We start from the raw sequence: 19,311 nt of genomic DNA, 5'->3' as shown, positions 1-19,311 counted from the left end.
AAAAATATTGAAAATAATTAGGCTAAGAAGTGAAAAAATAATGTTGTAAAAGTGGTTTTGATATAAGAAGAATAATAAAATGTGAATTTCCTATTTTACCCCTCAAATTTTGAATATTTTTTAATTTTTTCGTCAAATTTAATGTTCAGGGACTAAACTCGCCACTTTGTGAATAACTGAGGGACTAAACTCGCATACAGCCATAACTTAGGGACTGAGTCTACACTACCCCTATAACTTAGGGACTAAAGATGCCATTTTCCCTATAATTTATATAATAATTATATATCGATCTAAATATTCTTAAAACATTATAACAAAATTCATTCCGTGTAACACACGTGCGAAAATACTAGTTTATTATTATGACTATTTAAATGACATCCAGCTCGCTAGGAAAATCAGGGGAGAGAGAGCATAAATGTAACATCGTAGATATGCTAGCGGCCGAAACCTAGATTTGCATAGGCCGGGAAGTTGTTTTTGTTCAGAGCATTTGTCTAATCTCGACTCTTTCTATGAAATATGACTTCTGATTTCTGGCAATTCTTCTCCTCCATCTCAATGCTCCGTAGTTTATTTCTCAAATATGTGGTCTGTCCCATCAAATCTATGAAATATGACTGCTGATTCAAGGAAATCGATAGATACTATTACTAATTTCTCGAATTTGTGGTTCGGAATTGATTGATACTATTACTAATTGATTAAATTCTCTCCATGGATATGACTTTGTTCTAACCAAATTGCTAACATTTTTCTATAATTTCTGCCAGTCTTCATCTCTTTGAAACTGCTCAGATGATCTTGACTAACGCATCTTTGTGATTTTGCACTGTTCATTAGTTAAATGCTAATGTGCGTTCACTTTATCTGCGTTTGCTGTTCACGCTCCTTCATTGCAGCTTGTTCTGAATTACATGGTGCTGATTTGTATCAAATATTCAGGTATGATCGTATTCAATATAAATAGGTATAATAGCATTTGTAATTTTAAAAAATTCTACTGTTATTATTTTCCCGAAATAATAATTCTTTGTTTACAATGTATTCTAACAAGTAATAAAATGACAAACCGAAAGCAAACATCATTTAAAAGCACAATTTCAAGGAAAAGGTCCCCCATTTACCACCAAACAAGAATAGCCCATTCAATTATATGTATATATATACACAAAGAATTGATTGAAGTGAAGACAAATCCACCGCCCAAACTCTGCATTTTGGCGTTTCACCATTTTCCTCCATACAAAATCCCATAGTTTTGGCATTCCACCACATCACACAATCAAAATTTCACATTCCAATCTTGACCAATTTCTTGATCCATCACATTTCCTTCAACTCTAGAGATCGGAATTAGATCTAAAATGCTGATCCAGACTAATACTGATTGACATGATAAAAATTTCAATCATAGATTGAATTCGATCTCTAAATTGTTCAGAATTGCAGCCACCTGTACAATAGTAGGCCTGCTTTTCCTAGAGTTTCCAACACAAGCTGAAGCCACTTTAGCCAACCTAACAAGAGGGTTAATGTCACAAGGAATTTCAAGTCTAGGATCCAAAACCTCCCCAAATTTCATTTCTTTAAGCAAGGGCAAAGCCCACTTCACAAGCAACCCTTCTTGACTCTTTCTCCCACTCAAAAGCTCCAACAAAACCACCCCAAACCCATACACATCACTTTCCTTTGAACCCCCTCCCCCTCCCCCCCAATACTCCTCATCCACATACCCCACTACCTCTTGCCTCTCATTTGATGCCAAGAAATAAAGCCCATAGTCACACAATCTAGCACAAAACTCCACATCTATCAAAACATTCGATCCCTTAACGCAACCGTGCACTATATGCGGCGCCATTCCTTCATGTAAAAACTCCAACCCACGCGCCACCCCGGCCGCCACCTTCACCCGCCGCGGCCAGTGGAGGAGCGCCGCCGCGTCGGGGTTTTGGTGGAGGTAAAACTCCAAGCTCAGCATCCCGCCGTACTCCATCAGCACGATTCTTTCCCCGGGAGCTTCGGAGAATCCCAGGATGGGTACGAGGTTTGGGTGATCCGCCAACGACAGCCACCGGAGAAGCGACGAGAACCCGAACCCGGCGCCGGCGTTGCTCAGAACCAGGCGCGGATGGAATCTTTTCACCGCCACTAGCTCCCCCCGCCCTTCCGGTAACACCCCGGAATACACCACCCCTAAACGCCCTTTTCCGATGATCCGCCGCGGGTTAAACCCGTCCGTGGCGGCGTCCATCTCCGTCAAAGTATACGCCGCCGCGCTTAGCTTCGCCGCTTTATGGCACCCGTTCCCATCATCCTCAACCGCCGGCCTCTTCTTCTTGCAGCATAGGAAGAGAAGAACGCCGAGAATTATCAGCGCGATGGATAAAACAACAAGAACAACATCGTACACAACAATAATAACCTCGCCGTGCTTCATTTTTGCCGGCGTGAGAGAGATCAAATTTTGTGTGTTTTTTCTTTGTTTGTTTTGAAGATAAGCTAAGAGGCTAAGAATGGGGTTAGAAGAGAAATTGATTTGTTGCCGACTCATAAACAAAACAATGGACTGTGGATGGGTTGGTAAAGAAAGTCGGAAAACTTGCAATTTTAGTTTTCGTGTTGGCAGCTAATATATGTGAATTATGGAAAATTGACGCGAGGTAATATGAACTACTCCTATTATTATAAATAGAAAATAGAAAATTAGAGCGATAGTTTTTAAATAAAATAATGATTGCCGTTTTCTATTAATAATAATAACTTTATTGTCTTATAATTTTTCTCTCTTTATAAATTTAGTGATTATTGAAAAATTATAAACTATGGGCTAGAATGCTAGCTAACAAGAAGTGAGATCTTCAAGTTAGACGCGTTAAGTTTTAAGAGAATAGAATAAAACAGTTCTACTTGGACTTTTAATCAACTTCTCATGAACAACATCATGAGGACGGACACTCTCTAAATGTTGCCAAAAAAAAAAAAAAAGATATTGCGTGACTGCGTGAGCCACAAATATACCTTATGATTATCATTTTCCGCGTAAATAAAGATAAAGAAAAAACTTAGAGGAATCGAGTTACACCATCAACCCCTCCCTTTGGATTAAAAAAAACAGTATACATACTATGAAGTATTTTTTTTTGAATACTATTGACGATATACTTTGCTCAAACTACTGAAGCCCAACAAAGTCAACATTGACTCCACTGAGGCTCAAACCCATGACCTCCCACTTGAGAGAATTACTTCATGCCGCTTAACCACAAGGCCTTTGGCTACTATGAAGTATTATATATATAAGAATAAGCACTAATATTTTGTAAATAAAATGGCAACTATTTAAAAAAATATTACCCCGTACTATTAAAAAAACACTATACATACTATGATAATTTATGGCTTAGTGAAAGTTTTTTTTCTTCAAATGAATCAAATAGATGAATATTGTATTAAATATATTTAAAAATATGTGTTTAAAAATTCATAAGATAAGATGAGAGGTGTTGATAATTACAGTAATATGTCACATTGGGTTGACAATTCAATGATGTTTAACGTATTATATATACATCAGGTGAACATTTTTTTTTTACCAATCCCATATCATATATATGCCAAATGAAAATTCATTAGCTACCCAATCATTTTAAAAAGTTAAAGTCAATGTCAAGTGTGCATATGAGTGTTTACTTAATTTGCATATAGCATAACTTATCATACTAACAAATATTGTGTGTGTGTGGGGGGGGAGGGGAATATGCTTCCATATAAAAGTAATAATTGATATGATTCATCGATTTTGATAGATCAACGGTTGATAATTGTTGAAAAATATGGAGAAAATAGACGGATCAAAATTAATTTTATAGATATTCTAGCACGCAATGACATTTCCGTAATTATGACATAATTCATCCATTTGGGTATCCCGTTACTTTTCTCCTTATTTTTCAGCAATCTTCAACCGATAGTATATTTAAATGGACAAAACCAAATTAGTTCTGGTTTTTTTACTTGGTTTTTCGTTTGATCTCACCTGACCCCTTATATATATATGACATACGTAATTACAAAAATGTCATTACATTTTTATTTAATTTTCATCACTTAGTCTTAGATAAACGAATGAGATTAATCCATACTGTTACTAGTTCTCACTCGAATGGTACTAGGCTTCATAGCCCCATATGTATAAATATATAGACACAAAATTATTTATTTCTTTATTTATTTATTCATTTACCATGATCAATGAGACAAAGAAAGGCCGTGTTTTGGGGAGATTATTGTTTTATCTGTTTTATTAAAATTATTATTACTAATTGTTTAAAACCGATAATTTCCCCATGAATTCAGTTCTGTTGTCTCGTTATAATTTAAATTAAATTGGTGCAGTTCGCAGACAACTTGACAGACAGTCAATAACATGCATGAACACCAAATACATGCATAAATATAATGGTCACTGTCACATTGTGTGACACCGTTTATCCATGAGACAGATTGGATCGGGTCAATATATAAATTTAATAATTATAATAACAAATGTAATATTAAATCAGGAATAAATGTTTGTTATTTATAAGTGACAATATAATACTTTTGAGGACAAATGTAATACTTTTATATTTTGATGTAAAAATATTACTTTTTCATCAAAAGTATTATATTTTTGGAAAAAATTGTCAAATAGGCTCTCAAACTTTAAATGACAAGTCAATTAGATATTTAAACTTTTTAAAGGTGCAATTAAACCTTTAAACATTTTATTTTTGTGCAATGAAGCCCAAAAACATATTAGTGACATGTGACACTGTGACAGCATGTCACTAGGGTTCAAACATATTTTCCAATTAAAATCGACCGTCCGCAACCGGTGCCACTCGCAGGCGACCATCTCCGACAAACAGACCATATATGGTCCCTTCCCAAAGAAGGCGACCAGAATTGTGGTCGCCTCCTCCGGGAAGGTGACCAGAAATGGTTGCCTTCTCGAAGAAGGCGACCATTTCTGGTCTGCTCGCCGACAGTCGATTTTGTTAATCGGAAAATATGCATGAACCCTAGTGACCTTCTATCACAGGGCACTAACATGTTTTTGGGCTTCATTGTACAAAAATAAAATGTTAAAGGGTTTAATTGCACATTTAAAAAGTTTATGTACCTAATTGACTTTTTAAATAAGTTTGAGGGACTATTTAACCTTTTTTCCTATATATATATATATATATATATATATATATATATATATATATATATATATATATATATTTTTTTTTTATAAATAATGTTGCACTTATAAAGAAAAATGTAATACTTTTAATAAAAAAAAATATAATACTTTTATATCAAAATATAAAATTATTATATTTTTTCTTCAAAAGTATTTACACTTTTCATATAAATAATAAACATTTTATTCCTAATTTAGTATTACATTTGCTAGTATAAGTATTACATTTTATGTTGACCTAAAAATTACCAGATTGCATCATAACACTACACTTGTAATTGAGATAGCGAACTAACTTTCAAATTATATCGAGGAACGTACAACCTTTGTTAGCATTATTTTTCCTATTCATATATCCCTTTAATTTTTAATTAACCTTTTAATTTCTTTTTTTGAGTACAACCTTTTAATTTCTAATTAACCTCTTAATGAAGTAAACGCTTAAATGTAAGTACTACGTGTTCAATACCCAAACTTAACTAACATTTCATAAATATTGATATATATTAAATTATGTTTGACCAAATTCGAATTTTTAATTGTAATATTAAAAACATCGACAATTAATATTGCAAAGTAAAAAATATAGTTACAACAACTATGTTTCCTTTCAACCAACCTTATCTACACACACAAAAGTTCAAACGTAAAATGCTGAATACCAAATTCAGTTGAAGCTCAATTACCTACTCAATCTATTATTGGCCCCTTTCCCATTCTACTTTTTGTTGACCAATTGCATATCTTAAGTTCAACAAGTTTTGCACCCATATGTACTCACACGAAGTATAAAATTTGTGCATTAAAAAATTTATCTATTTAAAAAAGAAAAAAAAAAAGAAAAAATGCATTTACTTTTACATTTATAAATTAGTAAATAAAGAATGGAGGCTAAAAAATGTAAAAACTGAATATTAGAAAAAGAAAAACTAGAGAATTGAATTAAATATCTATGATAATAAATTATGTATTTTGGACAAGAAATAGAGAAGGAAATTATGTTAATAAAGTGGCATGAAAACATTTTAGCACATCACACAATTGTGTTTATAACATGAATTTGAAAGTGATAAAGTGTGTGAAAGTAAATGAACATATCTTCTATCATCAACATAATTGGACTTATACAACATTCTTGAACCAAATAGAGCACTCGATTGGGTGATTGAAGGAGCATCATTCCATTGTCCACTTGTTCTAGTGATGCAAGATTCAAGTTCTTTGAGATTCAACAAGTAGTATGACTATCTAAAAACAATCTTTAAGTCGAGTCAAATTCACATTAAAATGGGTTAAGCCACTTGGTTGAGCCAAGTTAATTCATATTGTAGATTTAATCACTAAAACTTTAACATATATTTGTTATAACTAAAAACTAAATCTATACCACGGTGATTGGTGAATTGGACACGAGTTCATGGAGTGATCAGAGTCCAGGTATATAAGAGGGACACATATTGGGCCTAAGGGGCCAAAGAGGGTTGATTTTTTACCTAAGAAATGTGGAGATTCAAATTAGGAAGAAGCTCAAAGTTTGAGGTTAAAGTGTAATTAAAGAAAATAGTAGTTTGGATCAAAATATGGATATGCATAAAGTTTGACATTAGGTGTAAGGACATCTCTAAGCCTTATAGCATCAATATCAGTACAAATTTTTGTGTGGATTTTATCATGTCATGTAGGAAAGAGAGTGATGACGAGAGAGGAAACAAAGGAAAAAAAGAAAACAACTGACAAGTCTTAAAAAACAAAAAATTAAAGGATCTATATTAACGCGCCTATGCACGCGCTAGCTAGGCACGCAACAGGTGCGCGAAACGCGCACCTACCTTGTTTTTCCACGTTTAAAGCGCCAGTAGCGAGGCCCACAATTAATTGGTATTTTGGGACTTAAATCCTAACTTATTTGGTATCATCAAAATCTAAACCACACGTTATTAAAAATTTTATTACGAATAAAAAACATGTACTATCCAATATCTTATTCGTTTACTCTTTGTGATTATTGTCAATTTGACCCATAATTATCCAGTTTTGTGGTAGACCCGTTTCAATAAACCATCGCATGGTTATAACCAAGTGACTAATAATATCATTTTTAAAATTAGTTTCCTATAAGCCCAAATATTTAGTCTTTTGACATTCAATTGTTATTTCATTGAACTTAGTTCACCTTGTATTGTGGATTATAGTCTAAAACGACATTCAGATTATGTGTTTGCAATTAATAAAGTATATGCCTACTACAATTAACATATTATGTATACGCACTTAACATATTATGTGTCGTCGACACACAATCTGTTAACTACAGACATATAATATATTAACTGCAAACACATAATCTAAATGTTACGAAGTATTTGGGGTTAAGGTCCACAATGCAAAATGAATCATGGTCGATGCTATAATTCAATCATTATTGCATGGACCATGGTCCACATAATTGTGTGGACCAAAAATAAAAAGTACATTATTTTTATACTGTAAGTACATTATTTTAGGGTACATTATTTTTGTACTGAAAGTACATTATTTGATATATACTGTCAAATAATGTACCTACAGTACAAAAATAATATACCTTCAATATAAAAATAATGTATTTTTTATTTTTGGTCCACACAGCTGTGTGGATGGTCCATGCAATAATTTGCCGCTATAATTTGCGTGTGAAATTGGAATTGCAATAACAGATGGTAGGTAGCCCTGAGGCCCATCGTAGAAAACTATTTTATATGATGACGATATATTTAGCCCAATAAAAGAGGCCCAGAAACAACGTTGTCAGCCTCGGAATCAGATTGAGACAAGAAAGAGAAGAAGAATGGAAGCAGTGAAAACAAATGCGAACCCAAAAGCACCAAAGAACCCAGCAAGGCTGCAGCCAATGTTTGGAGTCCACCTTATAAAAAAGCGAGAGAAAATTCCAAAAGGCGTCACATGATGATGGAGGATTGGGATTGAATTTCAGCCTTAAAAAAAAATTGGGAAAAAAAGAAAACGAATTTCCATACGAAATTCATCGATTTCAATGTTTCTTTATCAACAAGACTGAAAAACTTCAAGTCAATCGGTTATTAAAGACACCCGAAAACAAAAAATCGAGGGGAAAATTTTAATAATTATTAATATACTAAAAAGTATTGTAGTTAAAAACATGGAATTTCTAGGAAGAGTTGTTCTTCTACTGTTTCTATTTCTTGTTCCTTCTCCTTATAATAGTAGTAATAATTCTTCTTTTTTATTCTTCTTCTGCCCAATTCCCCTTTCTCTCTCTATCGTTTATCTTCGTTTTTATTTAATATGTTTTCTCGCCCCAGTTTTTCTCTCCTTGTGTGTTTGTGTTCTTGGCTGTCGCGATCGGGTGATCTGTAGGGATATAAACAGGGTTGGGTGGGTTGATTGGCCCTCGATTCGATTGTTTTTTTGTTGGCTGGAGAAATCAAGGGTTTGTCAGCTTCAATTGATCTGTAATGGAGGGTGGTTCTGAAGGGGAGAGCAACAAGAACGCTCAACACAGCCCTTCCGATGGCCAGACCAAGAAGCCTAAGCGCCAGATGAAGACTCCTTTCCAATTGGAAACCCTAGAAAAAGTCTATGCCAGTATGTTTGTTTCTGCAATTTTTTTGTGTTCTTTTGTTGTGTATGGGTGTGTTTTGTGTCAAAGATGGGACCTCTGAGATGGTGATTTCATGTTTCTGCTCCTGCTAGTGTGTATATGCTGGGTTTCAAATGTGTTTGTTGGCCTTTACTTTTTAATACTTTTTGTTTTGATGTTGGCTGATCTACCTGTGTGTATGCATAATTCTGTGTTATGCATCTTAGGTGCTGAGTTCTACTAGATAATGGTTTATGCCCATGAATGTTTGTATTTAGATGAAATCTTTGAATTTTTTGGATTCTGCACTTCCTTGTGTTCAAATGGGGATTAACACTGAGCAGGGGAATTTGAATCTTTTGATGATCCATTGTGTTGAGATGTACAAGGACCTGCTTAATGGACAATATTTATATGTAGTGTTCAATGGTTGATGGATCAATTTTGTTGAAATGCTGTATATATGACTGCTTAGTGCGCAATCTTTATTTGCATTACGTTCAATTGTAGGTGTTAACTTTTCAAAGGTTTAAATATTTGTTGATGTTTTTGATGTGGTTATGCATCATGTGCAATATTGTGCATAGATTGCCGCCCTTCTGATTCATTGTTATGGATTTTCTGTTGCTTTTGTGACTTGCAGTGGAGACTTACCCATCTGAAGCAATTCGAGCAGAGCTGTCAGAGAAGTTAGGGTTGACTGACCGGCAGTTGCAGATGTGGTTTTGTCACAGGAGGTTAAAGGATAAGAAGGAAGCAGCAGGTGTAGCAGCAATGAAGCCACGTGTTGGACCTAATGGTGGTGCAAGTGGGAAGAGGAGTTTCGCAGAGTTAACCAGAGATGAAGTCACAATACCTGAGCCTGGTAGTGATCATAGGTCTGGTTCTGGATCTGGTTCCGGTTCCGGTTCTGGCTCCGGGTCAAGCCAGTTTGATAATGGGGATGGCATGCCAACAATGCCGGTAAGGTATTATGAGTCACCAAGGACGGCAAAGGAGCGTAAAATTATTGCTTGCATTGAGTCGCAGTTGGGAGAGCCTTTACGGAGTGATGGCCCTATTCTTGGTGTGGAGTTTGATGAACTGCCGCCTGGTGCATTTGGGGCTCCTATAGGTATATTTAAATTTCACATTTTTAGATCTCTTTTTATATTGCTTATTTGCTAATGCTGCTAGGTAAATATTCTCTGTTTCCAGCCATCTCCTTGGCTTAACTTGTAATGCACATATGTTTGCATCAATAATTGACTCAAGTAATTGAATGACCCATCCCAAGAAATGAAGTATGGATACCTCCAATTTAAAAGATTATTGTTGTATTTCAACATTTAGCATAATTTTGGGACATGCTAAAATGACTTGAAACTCCTTTTTCGGTGTCAGGAAAGCTCTCTCTAGTTTCTGTTAATAACTCAAGCTGGACTTGATTGTCTTATAGCTTCTGTTTATGTGTGTGTGTATTATTTATTTTGATTGTAATTTGTAAAGGAAAAAGTTCATTTTCATATGTTGTTCACTTGTGCCAATGGAACTATTATGAAATGTTTTTGATCAATATATTAAAATTACGAATATCATTTCTAACACTATGGTATAACAGTGGAAATGCATAATGAGATAAAGTATTTTACAATATATATTGCTGCATGAATAACTCATCTCAGCTGCACCTTAGTAAATAGTAATTTTAATCAGAAGTTTGTTCCTTAACTTGTTTTGCCTTTATGCTCAAACTGCAAATCTATTTCTGTTTCTCAAGAGGCCTCTGACTTTTGATTGAGATTTATATTCTCAAGTGTTTTGCTGACTTTTACTTTTACATGTGGAGCAGTGCCAACAGAGCGTCGGGACCATTACAGGCATTCCTATGACACCAAGCTGTTCGGGGGATATGAACCTAAACAATATAATGTTGGTTCTTGGTTATCTCTGTGTGTGTTACTTTAAACTCAATTTAGTGTGTGTTTGATGATTGTTAAATTTTTATATGCACTTCATTTTCAGGCTTTACCAAGTGGTCTCCACGAACCTGCTGAGCCAAAGATAAGATCTGATGGATATGACCAAATTGCCCCATCTTACCACTATGGTTCACCTGCAAGAGGTCCTACAAAACCCTTGTCAGTCATGAAAGCCAATGGGCATTTCTCTAGAGAGTATACTGTTGAAAGTCAAGCCTCAACTATCAATGTATTGCCTCAACATGGCTTCCAGGGACAATTTCAATCTCCTCCCAGGGAAAGTGAGTTTATTACTCCTAATGAAGGCACTTTGCAGATGGATCATGAACGCAAGGTACTGAAGTATTACTGTATTATGATTCTTCAATATATCTGGAGCTAGGAATTCTCAATTTTCCTATTTCGATTTTCTTAGTAGCGCATTAACTCTTGTAGAACGATGAAGCTAGAATAGGAAGGGAAGCACTAGCTCATGAAAAAAGGATTCGAAAAGAACTCGAGAAACAGGATCTTTTAAGGAGAAAGGTATATCTTTATGTTCCTTGAAACCTTTGGATTTTAAAATTTTTTTTTATATTTTATTTTTGCAACTACTGTCTGCAAATTTACTTTTGAAATCTGAAACAATCATTTTCTTTTCTCACTTAAGAGGGAAGAACAAATGAAAAAGGAAATGGAAAGACTGGATCGTGAGAGAAAGAAAGAAGAACAGAGGCTAATGCGTGAACAACAGAGGAAGGAAGAGAGGTTTCAACGTGAGGAAAAGCGTGAAATGGAAAGGCGAGAGAAATTTTTGCAGAGAGAGCTTTTGAGGGTATGCTTGAGGGCGTTTTTATTTTAGTTTCTCTCCTTAAACTTCTGCTATATTCAGTGGCTGATAGCTACCATATTGCTTGTATATTGAGTCTAGGCTGAGAGGAAAAGACAGAAAGAAGAGCTTCGCAAAGAGAGGGAAGCAGCAAAACAGAAGGCTGCTATGGAGAGGGCAGCAGCACGGAAATTTGCTAAAGAAGCCATGGAGTTAATTGAGGATGAACGGTTGGAACTAATGGAATTGGCTGCTTCTAACAAAGGCTTATCATCCATAGCTTCCCTTGATTATGACACATTGCAAAACCTTGAATTATATCGAGGTAAGTGTAGCTTGACATACTGGACTTTTCAAGTGTGAGTGGTTTTGAACTTACAAATGTATACCATTTGCAACTGCAATTGCAAGACCTGTCTCCTACTAAATTCATGTTCAGAGAACTGCAAGAAGCATGAAATTTGTGATGCACTATTGATTTAAATATTATAAGCTTATAACCCCAGTAATATAATTTGATTTATTCTGGATACAGAAAAAAAGGACTGTTCCATTAGTTCTTCGTTTGATTATTATCATCGTAATGCTAAATTTGTTTGTTCTTTGTTCCAGAATTTCTGTGTGAATTCCCTCCAAAGTCTATCGAAATGAAAAGGCCTTTCTCCATCCAACCATGGATTGATTCACAGGAGAACATTGGGAATCTTCTCATGGTATGATACTGCGACTATTTTAAGTTGTTCATCTTCAAAATTGTTTAATCTTTTAATCTATTTATACTCTATAATAGATTAATGCTGCCTTGTTTTCTGGTTTTTGTGTGTGTGAAGGCTAGTATACACTTAAATTATATTTTACTATTTGATTTTATTAATTAATTACTCCATATTAATTATTTCAAGACTCTGTTCATACAGCTTCTTGTTAAGTTTTGGAATATGATTCCTATTAAAGAAAGAAGTTCATAACCAATTTAAAAATTTCTAAACTGTTTTTAGTTTAGGAAAATAAATCTTAAAAAGAGAGAATAAATTATTAAACTCTCTGACCAATTGTGTGGGTGAGTTAATACAAAGTAATTCAATTACTTAATGCTTTTTGCGTCTGGTTTTTTTTTTTCGAAGAAGATAACACCATTTTTGTAAATTTTACTTTACTCTGACTTAATCAATTAATTATTAATTAATTATATGGGAACACTTCAAATTTTCAAATTAAACATTTAATTGAGTTGAGAATATATGATTCATTAAAGAAGTGGAAAATGAATTGCAAAATTCTCAAAATCCAATCAAGTTTAAGAATACTATTCCTAAAAGGTATATGATCCAAACTTGTGGCAAACCATTTTTATTGCATTGTAATGAGAACCCGAACAAGTGCAATTCTTTAGTTTTAAAAGTGCATTGATGTCAGATGTAAACAAAAATGTACTTAGAATTGTTGAATGTACATTTTAAAAATAAAATACTTGTTAAAAACTGTGCTCTTGGCTTACATCGTAGTCAGAATGTCTGGAGGACATCTTGCTGGTTGCATAAAAAGGGAAAGTATGAATGCAGTATAAGTTATCTTGAGCTTTTTATTTGATTTTTTCTCTCTCTCTTTTTTTTTTTTATTTTTTTTATTTTATTTTTATTTTTTATTTTTTTTAAATTTTAAATAATCAATTTTCCTTGATGACTCTATTTTGCTTTACTTTACAGGCTTGGAGATTCTGCATAAATTTTGCAGATGTTCTTGGGCTTTGGCCTTTTACGCTTGACGAATTTGTTCAGGCTTTCCATGACTATGTGAGTTTCTTGGGAGGCCTCTTGCCATGAAATTTGATTTTAGCTACTCCTTTATCAATCCCCTTTTAGCCTTTCTCGGTCCACATTTTTTCCTTTTGTCTTTCTATCTGTTCACTTCCCTTTTGGAAGGTGGTGGCAAGTATCTAAATTGTATTGTATCTTCTTATCAGGATTCAAGATTGCTGAGTGAGATACATATTGCACTTTTGAAACTGATCATAAAAGATATTGAAGATGTTGTGAGAACACCTTCTGGTGGGCCCGGTACAAACCAATATAATGCTGTCAACCCAGAAGGTGGACATCCTCAAATAGTTGAAGGGGTAATCATTAAATAACACTTCAAATTTTTTATGCTTGCTTATAACTTCACATAGAATACTATGTAGGTTGCAAAGGTCAATTTCATGTTTGCTTTCTGTGACAGGCCTATGTCTGGGGTTTTGATATATGCAACTGGCAAAAACACTTAAATCCATTGACATGGCCTGAAGTACTGAGGCAATTTGCACTTTCAGCTGGATTTGGTCCCCAGTTGAAGAAAAAGAATAAAGAACAGGGTGGCTTGAATGATAATGATGAGGTGCTTCTGCTTTCTCTCTCTCTCTCTCTCCCCTTATCTCATTGACTGAGTTTTTTCTTCCTCAGATTAAGGTTATGTATCTTCTACAATCTTCATTTTATTGTCTGGAATTTTTTTTGATGGGTTCATGGCCCATGGGAATACATTTATATATGGACTACCTTTGCTTTGCTGTGGATTTTCCAAATCCCCCTACCTTTACACCCACCTTATAGAACCATGAAAGATATAAATGAAAACAAGAGGGGGTCTTTGCTTGCTCCTGTTCTTCCAAAATTTCTAATGTCAAGAGTGCTAATATATTCAAATACCTGGATACTATACTTGATACAGTCATGCTAATTGTTGCTGTTCATGCAGACTAAAGGTTGTGAAGATATTGTATCAACCCTAAGAAGTGGTAGTGCTGCTGAAAATGCAGTTGCAATTATGCATGAAAAGGGATTTATGCTTCAGCGCAAGTCCAGGCATCGGTTAACTCCAGGAACTGTGAAGTTTGCTGCTTATCATCTTCTTGCACTTGAAGGAGAGAAAGGCTTGAACGTTATAGAGCTTGCCGAGAAGATTCAGGTAGCTAGTTATATTCTCTCTCCCCTGACATTCATGCTATTTTTATTGTTTCTCTTTCTTTGGTTTAATTGAATTTACTTGTAGAAATCTGGGCTCCGAGACCTTACAACAAGCAAGACACCGGAAGCATCTATTTCTGTTGCTTTGTCAAGGGATCCCATGCTTTTTGAAAGAATAGCTCCTTCAACATACTGTGTCCGGCCTGCTTTCAGGAAGGATCCAGCAAATGCTGAAGAAATAATTTCAGTAGCGAGAGAAAAGATTCAGAGATATGTAAATGGGTTTTTAGCTGGTCAGAATGCTGATGATGAGGAAAGAGATGATGATTCTGAGTGTGATGCTGCTGATGGTCAGGAGATTGATGATATAGGTACTCCATCTGATGTGATTAAAAATACTGACCTACAAAATGACATTGGCACTTGCTCGGTGAATGGAAAAGATAACCCTTCTGTAGCAGTTGATAAGAAAAATGGATTTGATACTGTTGGTAAGGACATTATATTTGCTTTATACATATTGCCGTTTTTTCTTGCTTGTTATGGCTATGGGGATGGGCAATGATTTTCTGTTAATGATTTGTGATTTGGTTTGCTCTTAAAGGTATTGGAGGAAGTAACCCCGGCCAAGAAGGCGGGGAGATTGATGAAAGCCAATCAGGTGAACCATGGGTTCAAGGACTCACTGAAGGTGAATATTCCAATCTGTGTGTGGAGGAGCGTCTGAATGCTCTTGTTGCGGTAATTGGCATCGCAAGTGAAGGCAACACTATTCGTGCAATTCTTGAGGTTAACTTCTAATGCTGTCTCCTTTAGAAGGATATTAATCACCGTTATCTAACACGATTAGTTTTCAGGATCGACTTGATGCTGCTACTGCTCTTAAGAAACAGATGTGGGCTGAAGCACAGTTGGACAGAAGGCGTATGAAGGAAGAGAATATAATTAAGTTTCATGATTCTTCATTCGGTGCTGCAGCAGAGGGCAGTCAAAGTCCATTTACCCTTCCCGACAACAAAGTTCACGAGCCAGCACAAGCTGCAGCGGTAAATGATGCTTCTGTTGGATTGGACAATGCTCAGAACCAGCTTGAGCTTTTGCCTGCTGAAAAGAGCTTGGCACCGCAGGATTTTTCCACGAGTTCATTTATTTCCTCTATTCAACCAAGTGGATATACAGCAGAAAGGTCAAGAATGCAGTTGAAATCTTTCATTGGCCATAAAGCAGAAGAGATGTATGTGTATAGGTCTTTGCCTCTGGGTCAAGATCGAAGGCGTAATCGTTATTGGCTATTTGTTGCCTCTGGTTCTAGTCATGATCCTGGTTCTGGCAGGATCTTTGTTGAATCACCTGATGGATTTTGGAGACTGATCGACACTGAAGAGGTAAACACATGATTTATTGTCTATGATGTGTCCTTGAATCATTCTGTTGTAACATAGAGAGTTGGAGACTATTATCGTTATCTAGAGAGAAGGCAAAAGGGCTCAAATTTTCTTTGACCATACCCGTTTCAAATATCTTTTAATCATTGTATATTTGTATTATTGACTTGCAGGCATTTGATGCTCTCTTGACGTCTTTGGATACTCGTGGGCTTAGGGAATCTCATTTACATATAATGATGAAAAAGATTGAGATTCCTTTCAGGGAGCGTGTTAGGAGGAACACCTTACAGAATGGTTCAGTGGTCCAATGCGGGAATGCAACTCGAAATGAAGCAGCTGAAGCAAGTTCTGGTGGTGATAGTCCTAGCAGTATGGTGTGTAGTACAAGTTCTGATAGATGGGAACCGTCTTTCAAAATTGAACTTGGAAAAAACGAGGAGGAGAAGAGGAACGCGTTGAGGCGATACCAAGACTTCCAGATTTGGATGTGGAAAGAACACTTTGGTTCATCAATCCTATGTGCATTGGCACATGGACAAAAAAGGTGCTTACCGTTGTTGGGAGTCTGCGATCGCTGTCTCGACACATTTCTTTTCGAAGAAGACTTCTGCAGCTCTTGCCACAGGACATTTGCCAATGTTGACTTTGTCGTAAAACTTTTGGAGTCGGAAATCAGTTATGGGGACATAATACAATTTGACTCAGAGAATGTGGTTATCTCTAGTACTTCTTGTCCTCTAAGAATCATATTGATCAAGGCCTTGTTATCTATGCTTGAGGTTCGGTTTCCATGCTACCATTTCAACAATTTTTTTGGACGGAATTGCTAATTTGCTATCCCTGATTTTAAAATGTTTATACATCATACATGCTATTGGATGAATTTTAACTTTTCTCAATCAACAGGTTTCTATTCCAAGTGAAGCATTCCAATCTTCTTGGACGGAAGACACTAGGAGGATATGGGGTCTAAATTTGCACAACTCATCATCCACCGAGGATCTTCTACAGGTTTTCATACTATTTCACATTTGTTTTTTTGTGGGATTTTTATGCAATCAACCAACCAACGTGCCATTTTATTTCCATGCTTAGTTTTTGTTGGGTGAACTGAACTCAGTGCTTGCTCTCTAGATTTTCTCAGTTAGAAATGTTGTCTGAAATATGACTTGATATGCTCTGTGATCAATTAAATATGTACCTGACTTTTTTCTTGTTGGTAATGACCGTCGACTGCATAAACCGCTATTCTAGCAAACTTGGAAACGCTTTTTCTCATTAGCACTCTTGTTTGTCTGCGATAAAATTTAGTACTTGGATTTCTGGTTTCTTAGTGGCGCTGAGACATGTTAGTTTGTGATGTTATAAATAAACTTGTTCTGAAATGAGCATGTTCCCTTTCCCCCGAAATTTACTTTATCTGGATGGGAACTTAGTAAAATGAAAAGAACTGCTTCTAAATGGTTGACAAAATTGTCCGCAGATTCTGACTCAGTTGGAAGGATTTGTAAAACAAGATTATTTGTCGTCAAATTTTGAGACGACGAAGGAGTTACTGCGTCACTATGCATCATCACGAGCCCCTGCTTGTCAATCCGTTTCCCAGCTCCCTTGGATACCGCTAACCACTGCCGCTGTGGCACTCAGACTTTTCGAATTTGATGCCTCAGTGTCCTATGATCCAGAGCCGAAAGCTGAGCCTTGCAATGGCCTGAAAGTTGAAAGCTTTCCAGTTGAGTTCTCGCCCCTTTTATGACTCATTTGAACTTAAATTTGCTTTAGGTTCTCGGGAATTTGAAAGTGCGGTTTATGGGTTACTATGCTTATTTTCTATAGAGTCCCACATTGAAAATAAAATAGAGAACATATGAGTTTATAAGGCTATGAGTTAAACTAGCTAATTGATTGGATTTCCGTGGTTTGGCCCCATGTGCATTATAACCCAATTGAGTAACTTTGACCCAATCTTAGATTCTAACAAACGAAAAGCAAACATATTTAATTAGGAAATTTCACTCTCTGAATGCTTGTTAACCTCTGTTTTTATCACAGAAGTCACCTATGGGGTATGCTTCCATAAACGACATTCAGAAAGTGGAATCGACAGCACTGGACCGAGGTGTACATAGGAAAGAGGAAAACTGGAATTACTTGGGCACGACGCCGGGCAGCTCCAGAGGTAAGCAAATGGCTCGTGGGAGAGGAGGAGGCGGTCGCCCACGTGGAAGATTACAGAAAGGAAGCGCCAGATCGGCATCAGAATCTACACCACCCGTTGCAAGGCGTGGCGAGATGCTGACTCAAGCTTTAATGCAGCAGGGAGAAACACAGGTACAGAAACATATGCGCGGTCGCAGAACCGTTAGGAGAAGGAGAGAAAGGAACCTAGTCATTGAAGATATACACCACGAATATCTGGGCGACGAAGACAACAACCACAGAAGCGTTGCAGAATCCCCCGAATCGCATCGCGGCCAAGATGATCTCATGGACATAAGCATGGAAAGAACCCCAGCCGAGAACGACAACAACAGCAACAGCGGGGAAGCCATGGAATCTGACGACAGCGCCCAAGAAAACCCATACGAGTTTGGAAAGTGGGACCCGCACTTCAACGCTTCAAACAGAAGCAACGATCTGATGGAAATGTCAGACGAGGACGCAGACAATACCAGCAACGAAGAAGAAGAAGAAGACGACGACGCTGGAGACAGGGACGAAGACGGCCAAAATCTCGAAAGCGGGGGCGATCTAGACATGGAGGACAATGGTGAGGATGAGTTGGATAGAAATGGGGATGACCAAGGTTCAGAGTCTGATGGCTCTGGAGATTACAGTGATTGAGTTCAAGTTCTAATGTTTTTAGAATGAAACACAAAGTTCTATAGTTGTCTGTTTTTTTTTTTTTCTGGAATTTTGTATTCTTTAAGGATGTCAGTCTGAAAGGTGGCTGATTCTGTATGTATAGAATTGTAAGGTGTAGAGTACGAGTGTAGCATCATATTCATATACAATCCAACAAAGTAGAATCTCAGTGAGTGTTGGCAATAGAAGAGTATCAGACAGTCATTTGTGGTAACCTTAGAACTTATGACATGATAATTGTAACAATTATGATAACAAATTCTTATTTCACAACATATATTATGTTTTTATTTATCCTCTTTTTATTATTTTACCAGTTTTATTTATTGTTCAAGTTAATTTTCTCTTATGTTTCTCAAGATAATCTAAAATAATATTTGATAGTAATGCCACATCACCTAAATTATAATTGTCTCATAACTTGAACTAAATAAAATTCAGAAGATAACCAACATATTATCTTTTCAGTCGACTATGACTATTTTGATAATTAAAAATTCA

General features: G+C 36.0%; 2 protein-coding genes across 2 annotated transcripts; one reads left to right on the top strand and one right to left on the bottom strand.

Moving 5' to 3' along the window:
* Window positions 1-991: 991 nt before the first annotated feature.
* On the bottom strand, window positions 992-2,669 carry LOC116028565 (proline-rich receptor-like protein kinase PERK15). The gene has a single exon (XM_031270317.1). It carries the CDS (start codon window positions 2,558-2,560, stop codon window positions 1,415-1,417), a length of 1,146 nt encoding a protein of 381 aa, XP_031126177.1. The 5' UTR covers window positions 2,561-2,669; the 3' UTR covers window positions 992-1,414.
* A 5,521-nt stretch (window positions 2,670-8,190) lies between these two features.
* LOC116028559 (homeobox-DDT domain protein RLT1) lies at window positions 8,191-19,104 on the top strand. Its single transcript, XM_031270305.1, has 19 exons — window positions 8,191-8,848; window positions 9,487-9,957; window positions 10,675-10,754; window positions 10,848-11,138; window positions 11,240-11,329; window positions 11,454-11,618; window positions 11,715-11,937; window positions 12,225-12,325; window positions 13,319-13,405; window positions 13,576-13,728; window positions 13,833-13,988; window positions 14,349-14,558; window positions 14,643-15,048; window positions 15,162-15,346; window positions 15,415-15,942; window positions 16,116-16,724; window positions 16,852-16,956; window positions 17,429-17,677; window positions 17,998-19,104. Exons 1-19 carry the CDS (start codon window positions 8,719-8,721, stop codon window positions 18,787-18,789), a joined length of 5,031 nt encoding a protein of 1,676 aa, XP_031126165.1. The 5' UTR covers window positions 8,191-8,718; the 3' UTR covers window positions 18,790-19,104.
* The last annotated feature ends 207 nt before the right edge of the window (window positions 19,105-19,311 follow it).

The sequence above is a fragment of the Ipomoea triloba genome, chromosome 1, assembly GCF_003576645.1.
Source record: "Ipomoea triloba cultivar NCNSP0323 chromosome 1, ASM357664v1".
NCBI lineage: Eukaryota > Viridiplantae > Streptophyta > Magnoliopsida > Solanales > Convolvulaceae > Ipomoea > Ipomoea triloba.
The sequence above is the reverse complement of the archived record's forward strand: the minus strand, read 5'-3'. Positions and strand labels throughout refer to the sequence as shown.

Excerpts from the sequence above, each read along its gene's own strand:
- LOC116028559 (XM_031270305.1), top strand. The coding sequence starts at position 8,719 with ATGGAGGGTGGTTCTGAAGGGGAGAGCAACAAGAACGCTCAACACAGC. Across the intron at positions 11,938-12,224 it reads AAACCTTGAATTATATCGAG|AATTTCTGTGTGAATTCCCT; the intron begins GTAAGTGTAGCT and ends TCTTTGTTCCAG. Across the intron at positions 13,729-13,832 it reads ATCCTCAAATAGTTGAAGGG|GCCTATGTCTGGGGTTTTGA; the intron begins GTAATCATTAAA and ends TTTCTGTGACAG.
- LOC116028565 (XM_031270317.1), bottom strand. The coding sequence starts at position 2,560 with ATGAGTCGGCAACAAATCAATTTCTCTTCTAACCCCATTCTTAGCCTC.